The 16,108-nt window shown below is 39.8% G+C and overlaps 2 protein-coding genes across 5 annotated transcripts in view; both read left to right on the top strand.

Moving 5' to 3' along the window:
• The first annotated feature begins 47 nt into the window (after positions 1-47).
• Positions 48-6,189, top strand: pank2 (pantothenate kinase 2). The gene is made up of 7 exons (XM_040042347.1): positions 48-436; positions 965-1,317; positions 1,858-2,111; positions 2,902-3,078; positions 3,434-3,557; positions 4,131-4,256; positions 4,352-6,189. The coding sequence occupies exons 1-7, from the start codon at positions 220-222 to the stop codon at positions 4,400-4,402; spliced, it is 1,302 nt and encodes a 433-aa protein (XP_039898281.1). The 5' UTR covers positions 48-219; the 3' UTR covers positions 4,403-6,189.
• Positions 6,190-7,657: 1,468 nt separating this feature from the next.
• loxl3b (lysyl oxidase-like 3b) overlaps positions 7,658-16,108 on the top strand; it is a 33,008-nt gene continuing 24,557 nt past the window's right edge. Inside the window, exons 1-3 of one of the 4 annotated variants that reach the window (XM_040042338.1) lie at positions 7,658-7,958; positions 14,039-14,395; positions 15,339-15,502. In XM_040042338.1, the coding sequence (XP_039898272.1) occupies positions 14,047-14,395; positions 15,339-15,502 (513 nt within the window). In that variant the 5' untranslated portion in view covers positions 7,658-7,958; positions 14,039-14,046. The remainder of the gene's footprint in view (positions 7,959-14,038; positions 14,396-15,338; positions 15,503-16,108) is intronic. The other 3 variants (XM_040042336.1, XM_040042339.1, XM_040042340.1) reach the window with 3 other exon arrangements.

Here is a 16,108-nt window from a genome sequence, read left to right as displayed (position 1 = left end):
GATTGGTCGTTGCGTCCTTCACTAACACGTTAGCCCCGCCCACCTCTGTCTTGACAGCGAACACAAAAAGGACATGTAGCCCAGCCTTTTCAAAGGACTGTTAGCTACTTAGCTACCTAATTAGCTACCTCGTTGAGCTTCAAAATTCATTGTCCTCATAAATCATTTGGTTTCATTTGACCGAGCAGTCAGCCTATATGTAGCTAATTAGTCATTTCAATGGCGTTCAATGGCCACCAGCGAGACGACGATGATATTATTGACGAAAACGAAACGCCCTCGAAGCAGCCGCGGTCCGACAAGGAGATGCCCGTTCATTTCAGAAACGAGCCCAACAGTGAGAGTGCCACTACCGCAGGAAGGGCCACATCCGACCGGCGGACTTCCCAGTCGGCGACGAGGCATCGACACGACTCTGTGAAGAAAACGAGGCCGCGTATGTGTTAATGTTGGCAGCGTGGGCTTGGTGTATTTACTGGGAAAAGGGGGCTGCTGTATGTCTACAATAAAAAATAAAAAAAAATCAGAGGCGTTCCCCATTAAAGACAGTCGCTGTTGATAATATAGGTTTGGCAAGAAAACCCCGCAGTTGGTCACATAAATTAAAAAAAATGTATATTTGCACTGGCCTTCCACTGTACTTGGTTTATAGCAAATGTGTGACTAATTTGGCATCCGATGTATTTATTATTGGTGGGCTGTAGTGGCAGCACATAGCCAGAATCTTTTTTTTTTTTCCTTTTTGCAACAAGATGGCGTTAGCGGTACACACTGTACTGTTGCATCTATGGATGAAGCAGCTTTGCCATCATCTGGGTGAACGCTGAAAACTCAGCTTTATATGTGCCATTTACCATAAATATTTTATATTTGTAGATGTATTTTTCATCACTGTGCAAAATATTTTTATTTACAAAAACGAGGGTGAACATCAGTTTTGCATGTGTTATCTCACATAATGTAGCATTCCCCTGGTTTGGGATGGACATCGGAGGCACTCTGGTGAAGCTCGTTTACTTTGAGCCCAAAGACATCACAGCGGAAGAGGAGCAAGAAGAGGTGGAGAATCTGAAGAGCATCCGGCGCTACCTGACCTCCAACACCGCCTATGGCAAGACTGGCATCAGGGACGTTCACCTGGAGCTGCAGGACCTGACGCTGTGCGGCAGGAAGGGCAACCTGCACTTTATTCGCTTTCCCACGCACGACCTCCCAGCCTTCCTGCAGATGGGCCGCGACAAGCACTTCTCCAGCCTTCACACCACCCTGTGCGCCACCGGAGGGGGGGCGTACAAGTTTGAGTCTGATTTCCGTATGGTGGGTCTGCTGTTGTGCTCTGTTTTGGGGGGTGGGGGGTTATCTTGTAGGGCGTTGGGTATAGATTGGAATAAAAGCTATTTGCCTTGGTCGATCAGGAGGGGTGGGGGGCAGGCAAATGAGATGAGCATAGAGACGGAGCAAACAATATCCATTGGAAACACTGGAGAGATTAGTGAGACCAAGAACATGCTACTTCTGCTGGGTGGGGCTGGCCATCTAGGGTCAGTAAAGATCATGAGATGAGCCATGAATTGTAGCACTGTTTTTGGCTTCATCTAAGCACAAATGTGTTGGAAGTTGAGCAAACATGTACACACATATACTCACTTTCCAATGAACTGATTTAATTGGACAAATTAAATTATTTTTATTATATTATAATAAAAATGCCTGCTCACTGATCTTTGTCCCTATCCCCTCCCCATCATCCACTTTCCTGCTTCTGTATTCTCCAGACCACATCACTTTTCTGATGTTATCTCTGCTCCTTCTCACACTTCTTTTTTTTCCCTCTCTCCTTTCGGGGGAAAAACAAAGATGGCTGACCTGGAGCTTCACAAGCTGGATGAGCTGGACTGTTTGATTCGGGGGGTGCTGTACCTCGACTCGGTGATGTCTAGCGGTCCCTCAGAGTGTTACTACTTTGAAAATCCTGCAGACCCAGACCACTGTGTCCAGAAGCCATGTACACTGGAGAATCCTTATCCTCTGCTGCTGGTCAATATAGGGTCTGGGGTCAGTATCCTGGCAGTCTACTCTGAGAACAACTACAAACGAGTCACTGGGACCAGGTAATGATGAGCTGGATGGCAGATGAGATGCTTAACAGGTTCTGTGCTATTGGGAAGTGAGTAGGAGTGAAGTGGAAAATAGCATTCGCCTACATTTAGTAACCTTAAAGCGAACTTGTGTATTAAATGTAATTTGATAATCTTGGGTTACGTTTGGATATTACAGGTTAGGTGAAGTGCAACTTTTGAGGTCTAAAAGGCCATGACTAGCATGGGCACCGGCTGGGTTTTCCTACCTTTCATCCTTTTTTTAGTTTCAGCCCTTGGTCCTAAGAGAGGAAGATGAATTAGAGAAGAGCATTGTGACACTAGCAAAGGGTAAACTACGTGACACCAGATTAATGTGATTCAGGAAGGTGCAGTCGAGTCGAGTCGGTGCCTTTGTGTGACGTTCCCGTTACCTTTCACTTTCATTACAAACTGCTTTCTTGACAAAAAATAATTCATTTGTTTTGGATTTAGTCCGTACATTTAAAATGGTCAATTATAGTCATTTTTTTTTCTTTAGGTAGAGGGAGAAAAAAAATCCTTTGTAGTCTGCCCTCTAGTTTGTTTTCACGTGTGGTTTTTCTGTCTGCTGGCTTTGAAAGGGACTCATGAATGCTTGTTTCTTTCTCCACATAATGGCCCTCTGTCCTCTGTACTGGGAAAGAACTCATGTATTTGAATGAGCAGTCTTTAATGCATAGACGTGTCTTTCCCCTGTAATTTCAGAACCTAAACACTTTATTTTACTCTAAGATGTCTTGATTTACGTACGCCTTACATGTCACTTTGCATGTGTTCACAGCCTTGGTGGTGGGACCTTCCTTGGCCTGTGTTGCCTGCTGACCGGCTGCTCTACATTTGAGGAAGCCTTAGAAATGGCTTCTCAGGGGGAGAGCACGCGTGTGGACAAGCTGGTGCGAGACATCTATGGAGGGGACTATGAGAGGTTTGGGCTGCCAGGCTGGGCTGTGGCCTCAAGGTGCGTTTTAAAGCTGCTGCCTTTGTTCATTCTTTATATCACAACCCTGTTTGTGATATGTTCCAGCATAAGTAGATGATTCAAGGAACCAGGACTGTGCTAAGTTTACTTAATTTTGAATCTCACAATTGAAATTTAGTAAAAAAAAGTAAGCTCTAAATTACAGATCCATCACTGCAGCTTTCAATGTTTAGCTATATCTGTCTTAAAAACGAATGTACTTTGACGTATTCTGTCCGCTTTGGTGTTGTTTATAAGATGTTCAGTATTGCTGTACGTCAAAGGCAGAATTATAATTGCTCAGCTTCTAAAATTGAGCAACCTTCCAAACATAAATCTTGTCTTGCTTTGGCAGTTTCGGCAACATGATGTCTAAAGAAAAGAGGGAGTCTGTTTCTAAAGAGGACCTGGCCAGGGCAACACTGGTCACCATCACCAATAACATCGGCTCCATCACCAGAATGTGTGCTCTGAATGAGGTTAGTAGTGATGACAATGTAACAGCCACACCTTAAGTGTGCATTTGTTGCACTGTGAGTCTAATGCCGCGATTGCAGATATATATGATGTAAAGCTGTGAGGTGAGCCACCTAGATGGAGGATGCTGTGTAGCCTCTAAATGATCAAATCAGCTACACTTACAGAGTATATATGCTACCATCTACCTCATTGTTCATTCAGAGACTGCAAGGAATTAGGATTTGTGTTCCCAGTTGCACAACTATAAAAAGGTTTGAGGAGGTTTTTTTGTCTTCCTCTGTTGAACAGTCTGCCCCCTGCAGTTCCTACTGTCTGTTTCCTCTTTGCGTTCAGCCTCTTTACGGTGCTGCCTTGTGCCGTCTTGATCAAGCAGCATTGTACAGGGCTATGAAGGCGTAGAGGAGGTAAACTGCATTGTGGATCTTCTTTCCTTGAGCTATGAATGAGTTACATTATTTCCCTTGTTTTTCTAGTGTGATATCAGTTATTCTAAAACTCTGGTGTCTCTCATCAGTTGTTTAGGCACTAATAGTTTCCATCCCTATTCTTGTTTTGTTTTTTTTTTTGTAAAGAACATCGAGACTGTGTTGTTTGTTGGGAACTTCCTAAGAGTGAACACCCTCTCTATGAAGCTGTTGGCTTATGCCATGGACTACTGGTCTAAAGGTCAGCTCAAGGCACTCTTCCTTCGCCATGAGGTTAGTAAGTTTACCCCTTACTCCCATCAAAGACCACATGTATAGTATCTTCTAACTTCTAACTGCCACCTTGTGCCATTTGTTGCTGTTTTTAGGGTTACTTTGGTGCAGTTGGAGCCCTGTTAGAGCTTCTGCATCCGTCCTAATCCACCCAAAGAAGTACCTGTCAATCTGCTGCAAAGACCATTAGCACTTTAGACTGTTACCAATTAGTTCCAGTGTGAGATGTTATTCCAGCCACCAACCAGTTGCTGGTAAATCTTGTAAAGTTTGTTAAGTGGTGAAATTCACTTCTAGGTTTTTCTACACATCTGCTATTTTGGTCAGTAGATGAAATACAACTTCCTGCCATGAAGTTGTACACAGCAAAGCTGACAGTTATTGTATGCAGGACTCTGCAGAAATGAGCCACGTTCAGTCTGAAGCACCTCAAAGAAATTCACCGGGGTTGCCTGAAACACTTCATTTAAAAAGTACTTTTCCGCAGGCAGTCCTGTCATGTTGACTTTCTTTACCCCTCAGTGGGTATCAGGTTCTTGTCCAAATATTTGCTATCATTTTTAACTGTATGTTACCCAAGGTGGGACCAGGTGGATGGAAGAAGTAATGAAAGTATAATTCGTCAGTGTGATGTGGCTTAAATTTTAGAAAATGACTATAAAATCACCAACTTAATTTCAGACACAAACAATGTATTTTAAATGCTTTCTCTGGCATTAGAAAAATTGAGCTTTTTTACAGTTTTGAATGGAAACAACTGCTGGTTATTCTTGGAAAAAGAAAGTATCAGCTTTACCTTAGGAGTTAGTAACTGCTCTCTAAAACTGTAATGTAATAAATGATGAATTCATAATGAATTGAGTTTAGTGTTTCTGTTATTAACCTGATGGAACTCCCATCCACCTGGTGGCCTTGATAAGCTTTAACACTGCAAAAAAATTACAACCATTTACTGTTTGTTTTTGTTTTTTCTTTTCTGTCTGTTTTATTATGTAACATTTCAATGTCACTGTTGGATTTGAAATGAAAATATTTAACAGAAAAGAAAAATACATTTCAGGCCACTATTTTAAGCAGATCTGTTACTGTTATAGATTATATAACATTTCTATATGATTTCTGCCTCAGTGAAGAGTGATATAGCACTCTTAAAATGCTCTTCCCAGTTGAGATTTCAGTGCTGGTAACACAGTAAAAACTGTGTTGTGTATTAGGATATCTGCACTGCTGGGTGTCAACTGTTCTTGAACCAGTCTATTCCTACAGAGAAATCAGAGCAATTGATTAGACAAATATTGATGAATGAGCATGTGAAGTACAGGTAATAGTCGTGGCATCATTCTCCTGTATTTCCCCACATAAATAAAACGGGCATTTTAAAGCAAAAACTTGATTGATTCCCAACAACAGAGGTGTTTAAACGCTGTGATCCCAGTTTAGGTTTTTCTTATTCAGTAAGCACTCAGATATTGAGTGAATTTACTACTTGCTGTGACGATCGTTCATTATTAAGGTTATATCAATGTTGAACTGAGAAAACTGAAACACTGTTAGAATTTCATTATCTGTCCGGTTTTATTGTTTTCTGTTTAGTAACGAGTCCATCCATCGATTATGGGTCTATAAAGTTAATCTAAGCAGTGAAGAGACAACTTGGTAAATAGCTGCAGACATGGTTTTTCAGGTGTCAGTTATTAGAGATCTATGAGCAAGTTGTAGATACACTAAGCTGATTTTAAATGAAGTGCCTCACATGTTTTTGTACCAAATACAGTATAGTATTCAGCCATGCGATTTTTAAAATTAAAACTTGTGTTTTTCAAGCTCTCTCTCCTTTTGCTTATACAAAGAAAACTTTGTACTTTTTTTGTAATAGAATAATGTCACGTTTCTTATTGAATTTCCCTATTAAATACCAACTTGGCAAACTCTTCATGTTTCTAACTACACGTGGACATATCATTTGGGGATGTTTAAATGACAAGTTGTTCGTTTTTAAAATTTATTTTTACTTGGAGATGGCTGAGTTTGTAGCTAAGCTAAAAGGTTCAACCAGCCACTTCAGAATAATGAAAATCAGGTTACTTTAAGGAAATTATGTGCTTACAGATTAGCTCGGCTACTAAACAGCTACTCTTTAAAATGGCACTTGTTATACTGCAGTATATTATGCTATAGTGTGTTGCACAGCTTAAAAACTAATGAGGTTGTGGGTAAATTTCATGCTTGGCCATAGCCAGGTTTTTGCTTTCTACTGTTCATGCTAAGCTAACAATAAGCTACATCTAGTTGCTCTATAAGCTAGTTGGTCTTCTAGCTGTTTCTGGGACTTTGCATAAGTTGCGTTTGTGGGATGTTTTGTTTTTCTATTACTTAACCTGACAAGTGCCAAATAGTGGGATACAATAAGTGTAGAAAATTTTAAAGAGTCACTGGCGTGGCACTAAGGAACAACTTCGCCTCAGGTAAGTGAATGCATGTTTTATGGAGCTGGGCAGATCGATCAAAATATTGATAGAATCGATACCAGTGATCGCATTGGTATGGGATTGCTAATAAAAATGCACCTCAAACAAGCACTTTGAAAAATGTCTGAACATTTGTTGTCTTGACTGTCACGGCTATTTTATGTATATCTTATAGCACATTTAACCAACTTTCCAGGTCTCCAAAAATGCCAGGTTCAAAATACATGAAAAGCTGAAAGCTGTGTAAAAATAAAAAGAATCACACTGATAATTTTGTGGTCATTAAAATGTGTCCAAAATGTGTGAATTTATGCTGATTCACCATATAAATCATGACTTACTAATCTCTACTACATACGCTGTTTTTAAAGGTTAAAACTGTCAGTGTTGGTATCAGCAATACTGGGGATCGAGACCAAAATTTCCAACGGAACAAATTCCAGTATTTTAGTGATTTACCACTGAAAATATTTATTACATAATTCCCGCTTTTATTTTGTTTATTTATTTATTTTTGTCTTTGCTGGTTTAAACCTACCAAAACGCATCCGCCTCCTTTAACTTGACAGAAATGTCTGTCTCATCTTGGTTGATATAAAATCTTAAAGTGTATCTTTATTCCATTTGGCACAGACAGTGTATGCAGTTTGGTCAGTTTCTTTTCAAGATATAATCGGAGGAGGATTTAATGTACCAAGTATTACTTGGCCAGCACTACTGGTAACATCAAGTGGATTGCAAAAACCATTAGCAGAGGCATTACAGCTGGAACTGTCGATGTGGTCGCACATTTTTAACCCCGGTTGTAAATCTGCCGCTGACACGTTGTGCGCTTTAACAGACACGTAGGCTCTGAGTGAAATTGGCGAAGTGATTTTTTTCTTTTCTTTTTTTTTTTTTTTGAAGTTACGAAAGGCAAGACAGTCTGTTACAGAACCATCCATGAAAGAGTCTGTGTCTTTCCAGGGGGAAAAAAAAATCCAGCCCCCTTCAGTCCCGTACCCTCCTCCTCCTCCTCCTCGGGTGAGGGCAGCTGCCAATTTACGGACAACAACGTTTGAAGAAGGTGGACCACTGCCCTACAAATGAAACCTGTGTCTGATGGAGGGGGCGATTTAGCACAAGAACTGGGATTTTATGCTTCCTCTGACTTTGGGTTCAGTTAATAAACTTCAGGACACATCTCCCTCTCTCCATTAGACCCGCTGTAACCTTTCCGCCGTGGCATTATAAGGTAAGACTACTTCATGATTAGTCAGATTATTTGATGCAATTTTTTACACAAGTCATAGTCTGGATTTAAAACAAAAACTATACTGTATTATTTGAAAGCCGTGAAGCTGCCTTACCGTCTGCGCCGTAGGTATGGTCTCCCAGTACGCAGAGTGGTAAAACAGGCTGTTTCTCTGAGCAGTTTTTTGGGATGCAGAATCAAACATGTGAGGAATGTTGCGACAGGAAAGACAAACAGTGACTTCGGAAAAATCCGTCTGTCCATTCACAAGAAACTTCCTGCGTGGTGTGAGGTGCTGATGTGGATCTGGATTTGAAGAACATTTACTGAGATTTAAAAAAATAAAAATAAAAATAATAATAATACTGTAAATCCTTTTTATATTAAGATATTGGTAAATTGATTTGTGCTCAGATGCTTTTAACAGCCAGTTAATCATCCAGATTAAATAGTCCAACTCCTTGCTTAGCACTTAGATGAACCAGAATGCCAACATACTTAAACTGCACTGTGTCAAAATGTCCAGGAAATGTTTAGCCACCACAGATTTCCATGTTGTGCTGCTTTATTGAAACGGGCTTATGGGTCAGTTTTGTCCTCCATCCATCCAACTCCTTGTGGCTCATCTGGACTATTCTTAGTATAAAGTTTCACAAAGTACCCCAAAAGTCAATAGCATGTTGCAAAAAGGCAGGGAAATCTTTTTTTTAGCCCATAGAGCTCAAACTGCTAGTTTATTTTCAGTCTGTGAAAGTACAGCACAGTACAGATTTCTGCAAGTATTTAGAGATTAAGAATGAGATATGTGTGGCTTTTGGTGGGAATGTGGGCATGATGTTGTGCAGGGTAAGACTTTATAATGGCCAAGAGTGTTGTGTATGTGGGTGAGTCAGAGCTGTGCTGATTTGGTGAACTGCTGCCCGGTTGATTTGAGCCTTTCACAAGACATGATCCATGAGCACATTGGTATGGAGAGTGGCTGCTTTGATGATAGAAATAGAAACATTAGGATGAGAAAATGGGTGATTGGATCAGAAACATCAGATTCAGACTTTGTATCGAGGTTCTTTTTTTTAACAAAGGCTACAGAAACCAGAAAATAACTAGTTATTGTTTGTACTCCACTAGTTCTTCAGGCTTTCTGGAGGTCTTCCACCCAGCTCAATGGATGAATCTATTTTGTGTCTATACATGACAGACAGTTTACCAAATAACTGGTTTTAAATGGTATCTTTAGATATTTTCTTGCTGTTGCAAAAACACATAATTTGTTTATTTCTCAAAGACAACACAGTTTGGCTGGCATAAAATAGTATCTTCCCAAATAGCTGTTGGCTGAAAACGTGGCATGATATGCAGTGTGTTCTTTAAAAAATTGAGGAAAGTGGAGGACAAATGCAAAAGTGGCCTAAAATAAAGCTATCTAAAGTAGATGACCAGTAGCTACGTTTTGCATCCTTAATCAATAACAGAAAAGGTTAAGGTATACCAAATTATATGAAAACTACACTGAAAATCAGAGACAAATCAGTAATATGAAGTCAGGAATCCAAGTTGGAAATGTTTGGTTCAAACCATTGTCAACATGTACAGAGGTGATCAGGAAAAAAGTACAACAGTGTTTTACAGCCATCTGTAAAACACAGTGGAGGCTCTGTCATGGTTTGGGGCTGGAATTCAACCTGTGGAGTTGGAGGTCTCATCGAAACTGATGGAATTATAAACAGAAAAACATCATCAGATCTGATCTTCCATGTGGTAAAATCTGGAAAGCATCTGATTGGCAACTGCTTAATTTATCTCCATGACAATGATCCCAAAGACACTGTCAGCCCACTAAAACATACCTGAATAGAAAAAGATTGGCTTCCCCCGAGTGCAGACCTCAGTGTTATTGAAGCAGTGTGGGATCATCTTTGACAGGGAACACAACAAAAGGCAGCCAACATCCAAAGTGCTTTGAATGGCCTTTGAGAAGCCCGGAGAACTATTCCTGGAGACTACTTAAGGAAAGCTTGTCTAAGAGAGTTCAGGCTAAGTTGTAGACAGTCAAATATTGCTTTTCAGGCTTGTTATAATTGTACAAAGTCTTTGTTTGCCTTATATATTATGTTTGTATTTATCTTTACACAGCTTTTAATAAGTCCCAGCACCTAGTTCTCATTTTCCTTCAAAGACATAAAGAAATTAAGGGTGGCCTAATACCTTTGCATGGTTCTGTATCCTTGCTTCCATATGGGATGATTCTATGTCACGTAACCTGGAGGTCATTATTTTTGTTGGGTGTCATGTCTGTCAACTATGATAACTCTATACTGACCAAAGTACTGCCTGACATCTGAAAACATGGTGATTTTTGCAATAGTAAAGGCAAAGACACACAGCGGGTTGTAAATGGTTTAAACTACTGACAAAAGTTAGCACATTTGAAATGGTGATAATAATAGGTCTTTACACACAAAAATTATGTGTATGTCTAAAAACAGGAAGCTGTCTGTAAACTCTGATGGATGTTTACAACAGAGTTAAAATGTTAGTGTTGGTCTGCCACATATTTTAGCAAAACTTACCTTGTTTACAACCTTTACTCTATAATAATCTACAAAAGAAACCCAAAAAAAACGGGGAACAAAATACAATGAAGCAAATCATTTAATGCAAAATGCAAAAAGTAAAGTCAAAAATGTATCCTATGTTGAAACTATGTGAAACTGTGTGATGCTAACTAAAGAAACTAACACGCTAACAATGAAGTTGATTAGAATCAGGCCAGTAAAATGGTTGGGGAGAGGGGGGGAAGCATTCCAGAGATCCTGAGTTCTCCAAAGTCATAGTCAGGATGGGAAAATGGTTCTGAACAAAAATATTTCTTAGCTTGAAATTACAGAGAATTTAGGGCTTCCTGTGTACAACTGACATGGGCAAAAGATTCTCAGCTCTCATGTCTGCTCTATGATAAGAAAATGAAAATCTGTAAATAGTTGATACCACATCCTCTGGTGCTGAAGAGCATCTGGCTTGTTAGCACCTCATATTTCAAAAGCCAGCATCCATGAACCTTTAACAGTTCATTACCTCACAAGGCGTGAATAACTTGTGCACCTGTAAAGACATCATTAATGCTAAAGGACATATAATATAAACAAATACTTCCACCTAAATAGCATCCATTCCAAGGAAGGCCATGCTCAACCTATATGCACATATTATAACAGCATCATTCTGCAGTAAAGGAGACAATTATGTAGTCCAAGTTTGTCACCCACTAAAAATATTTAATGAAAATATGCAGAGAGTCAGTAACTCTTCTGGCTTTGGTGTGTCTCATCAAACTCATTCATTGTAGCCAAACTCATGAATCAAACTCGTTCAGTCCTTCTTAGTTTCCAGCTTCCATCTGCTCATCACACACATCCTTACAAGCCTCACTGGGTCTCACAGACCATAGTCAAGAAGCGAAACAACTTTCAAGTTGTGTGTCTGACAGAATAAGAAGACAAATTCTAAAACAACAAATGTCTGCAAGGAAGTGTGTAAACGTCAGTTTATTATTCTGTAAGGGAAACATTTGCAGCGATATGCTCTGCTAACTACCCGAATGTAAGGAAACAGTGTTTTCATTTGATTTTCTTCTTAAAAAATATTTTTGAGAACGATTCAAGACACAGAACACACAAATAAGCAGCTTCAGACGTGCTGGCTATGCCGTTAAAAGCCTCTTCTGACCAACTGTGAATGTGTGTGTCCTTCCATTCGGCGTGAAATTGGACTCAGATGATGTACTCAGCCTTAGATCATGTTTTGGAAAGGTTAACTTAAGTTTGTGGTTTCTGTACAAACACACCACACTGCTGCATTTGTGTCTCTGGAGGGACAGACGTCCACTCGCTAAAAGCTCAAAAGGAGCGTGGCTGTCAGGTTATCAATAGCAGGCCTATGCCGAAAAGAGCAGAATGAGGTTTTCTGAGAAAAATCAGACTTTTGGTATTTCATAGAAAAAAACATTTATTAATAATTTATTAATTATTAACCCAGAGTACTGTCTGTTCGGCATTGTGAAACATTAGCACGCACAAATTGAAAAAGGTTGAACAGAAAGCTACAAGGACACTTTAATTAATTTAATAGATATAAACATTCATGTGGCCTTTAAATTCAGCCAGATCATGGGGTCATTAAAGCCTGTGCTTTTTAAAAGATCTCCTCCCACCCCCACACACATCAGAATCAAGTATTAACCAGCTGGTTTGAATCAGACTGCTGGAGCAACTCTACACCCTTAACATCAATCCTTCCATGTGTTGAGCATATTTGAGGCGCTTTTTTCAGCAGCAGTTGCAGCTATTTAGAAAATACACTGAGGGCGAGCAGTTTGTGTGTTGTGCGCGATGTGCTGAAAATACTGTTGCAATTACTGTATTTGCGCCCCTTCTGATTTCCTAATTTTTTTGCATGTTTGTCAAACTTGTGCGTTTCAGCTCATCAAACAAATTTAATGTTAGACAGAAATAACCTGAGTAAATACAGAATATAGTTGTAAAAATCAGGATTTCATTTATTTTAAAGTTATTTAAAAGTTATATATATGACCTATGTGGCCCTATGCAAAAAGGGTAAATGACCATTAACCATAATAGCTCGTTGTGTCACTTTTTCCAGCAAGAAGTGCAATCATGCATTTCTTATGTCTAGTCACGATCTTTTAAGTTGCTATGGGGGACTATTTGGTTTTCGAGCATGAACGTGTAAGGTCACACAAGCTAGAGAATCTCAATCTGGTTTAATCTGGACTTTTCCAAAACCTTCATTTTGTTTTGTTTTTTGAGCCAATCAGAGGTGGACTTGCTGGTATCAAGTGTGCTTGAGCTTCAGGGCAGGAAGTCACTGCCAAAAATTCTCCTTCATTATTTTCTGTTTGACAGTAGAATTCATTGTCCCATCAATTACAGCAAGTCCACGTCCTGAAGCTACAGAGCAGCAAAGCAGCCCCAGACCATCACACTACCACCACCATGTTTGGCTGTTTTTATGAAATACTGCGTTCGTTTTATGTCAGATGTAGCAGGACTCAAACCTTCCAAAATGATCAACTTCTTTTTCATCAGTCCACAGAATACCTCCCCAAAAGTCTTTGAGATCATCAAGATGTTTTTTGGGGAAATGTGAGACGAGCCTTTGTGTTCTTTTTGGTCAGCAGTGGTTTTTGTATTGGACGCCATTTTCGCCCAGTTTCTTTCATATTGTTGAACCATGAGCACTGATCTTAACAGAGTAAAGGCCTGCAGTTCTTTAGATGTCGTTCTGGGTTCTTTTGTGAACTTCTCCTGAAAGAGTCGTTGATGTGCTTTTGGAGTAAAGTTGTAAGGCCAGCCACTCCTGGGGAGGTTCACCACTTTTCCAAGTTTTCTCAATTTGTAAATAAGGACTCTCATTGTGGTTTCTCAAAAGATTTGAAATTGTTTTGTAACCCTTTCCACTGATTAACAGATGTCAATGACTCGGTTTCTCAGCTGTTTCTTCAGTTCGTGGCATAATGTTTTGCTTTTTTTGAGATCTTTTAAGCTACATCACTTTGTCAGACAAGTTCTTTTCAGGGAGTTTTGGATTCATCAGGTCTGGTATAAAGAGACCAGTGTGAGGATAGTGGTTACTCTCAGTTAAATCATGATTTAAAAAGGGGTGAAAATGTGAGAAATATGGAAAAAGAACTAAGAAATCCTGGAGAGGGGTAGTACTTTTTCATTACACTGCATTGGGGCACCCAGAGACTCTTCAAGGAATCAGGGTTAAAATTCTGGGGTCACCTTTTTATACCAGTCAATGAAACCATATTAGAGTGGGAGCTGATCTAACTAAGAAAGAGGGGTCGACTTTTTCAAAAAAATACTTCAAAGAGTTAAATCTCTGTCTGAATTGACGTAAAGGAATATTTGGTAATTACAGCACAAACAGACTTTTTTCCCAGTGAAAAACGAGTTGTAGAAATCAGTACAACTCTGATATCTGTGTTGTGTTTTCTCTCTGTGTTTTCTTAAATGTGAAGTATATAATAACTTTCTTGCACCTTCCTTTATATGCAGCTGAAATAATGGATAAATCAAGATGCAAGCAGCAGTTAGCGTTCAGCCTCCTGCTTGGGTTGTGGTTGCCTTACTGTTTAACTCAAACTACACCGTCAAACACCGCCACGTCAAAGCCCACAACGACACCGACACCATCCCCATCCCCATCCCCCCAGCCCGAAAGACTAAAGGTCAGACTGTCTGGATATCCTCGAAAACACAACGAGGGACGGATAGAGCTGTTCTACAAGGGAGAGTGGGGAACCATCTGTGATGACGACTTCACGATAGCTAACGCCCACGTACTTTGCCACCATCTGGGCTTCGTCTCAGCCACAGGATGGACCCACAGTGCTAAATATGGCAAAGGCCAAGGTAAGGGTGGCTTCAGCCATGAGTGTGTCGAATTTCAGAATTCAGTTAAATATACTGTGTGATCATCCATTTGTGTTTTACATGATGTAACAGACATAAGGGTGTTCAGAAAAGTAGTTGTTTCCAACAACATTATGTGCCAACATAAAATTTAGTTTGTCTAGACTCCCCAGTGTGAAGCACTTGAAGATAATACTTACATATAAGGTTAAACCCAGTATTATGCTATTAATATTTAGTGAAATAATTCTTGCTCAAGCAGAAAGTATCTCAGGAACCACAGGGTTGGACTGGGTCATCGTCCTCCACGTTACCCGTACTGACTGGTGATCCAGACTATTAAGCATGAGATTGATGTCTTTAGCTTTTTGTGTAATGTGTTGAAAATGATTGAGTAGAATCGTTTTTATTACCATTTGCACGGCTTCCCAACTTTTTTTGAATTGGGGTTGTATTTTTGTTCACCTCAGTGACTACTACCTAAATTGTAGTAACTGTGAAACGCCTTTACTTTTTAGGAAGTGCATTAGGACAATTTTTTGTGGTCCTACACAATAAAAAAACAGTATGTTTCCAGATATTTATGAATAAATATTTGTAAAATAATAACATTCCCATCACCTCTAGCTGTTTTTGGAACTAATTAAGTTGCCATGCTAACATTCCATGAACATGTTAGCATTGCCTTTGTGTGTAAGTAATGATGTCAATGTTAGCATTTAGATCGACCTTAGAAAGCCGCCGTGTCTAGCCTTAAAAAGTCTTGTAGAGTCTTGTAGTGATTTTAATAAAACTATAACCACCGAAATCGTAAGTGCAGCTGCAAACGTTTTTTCCTAGACCACCAGTGTTGCAAACAAGTGCTACTTCCAGGTTTGGGTTTATTGCTTTCTCCCTCCTGGGAGTGTGGTGGAGTTTCCCTAACAGTCTGTCGCCTGCGTAGGAAAAATCTGGCTGGACAACGTGCAGTGTCACGGAGGTGAGAAGAGCATCGAATTCTGCAAGTCCCGTGGCTGGGGCAACAGCGACTGCACTCACGATGAAGATGCCGGAGTTGTCTGCAAAGATGAGAGGATACCCGGCTTCGTGGACTCGAATGTTATTGATGTAAGTTGCCGAAACATATTTAAGAGAGATTAAGTTAGAGTCGATTAAGAAGCCGTCGCTTGTTCATAAACAATCTTTTTTCTTCACAGTTTATAGACTTGATATATAAGGACTACACACATGGAAGAAATCTAACGCCTCTGTGCAGCTCCACCTGTGGCTAGTGCACATGGTGCTGATTAGCTCTTTTTCTATAACGTGTCTAACCTGCTGAAAGCAAAAGCTTCTCCAAGTGTAAACTCCTGAGGTAAAATTGTAATAAACTTAGCAGCTACAGTCAGTTATAGCCGGGCAAAACACTTGTTTTGTTGTTGATCCAGTAAATTCCTGGCTATGATGCTTTCGTAGGCTTGAAGGTAAAGTAGTTTAATTTGACCATTCATCTAGGTCTCTGTAGTTTTGTAGTTTTAAAAGTGTTTTGTACCAATTGCCAGTGAAACTCATGTGCATTTTGAAAAAATGGATGTCACCAGTTCATTTATGAGTTTCTGTACTTGAGGCAGGACTTCTGCGTCTAACACCTCGGCTTACGTTATGCAGAATACATGAATGTCAAGCTCAAAGTTAAACCATGCCCTCATTTAATAAATAAAGATGTGCAACTCA

This window comes from Simochromis diagramma, unplaced genomic scaffold (genome assembly GCF_900408965.1).
Source record: "Simochromis diagramma unplaced genomic scaffold, fSimDia1.1 OVJJ01000304.1, whole genome shotgun sequence".
NCBI classification, from domain to species: domain Eukaryota; kingdom Metazoa; phylum Chordata; class Actinopteri; order Cichliformes; family Cichlidae; genus Simochromis; species Simochromis diagramma.
Note: the sequence above shows the minus strand (reverse complement) of the source record. Positions and strands in the feature narration are given on the sequence as shown.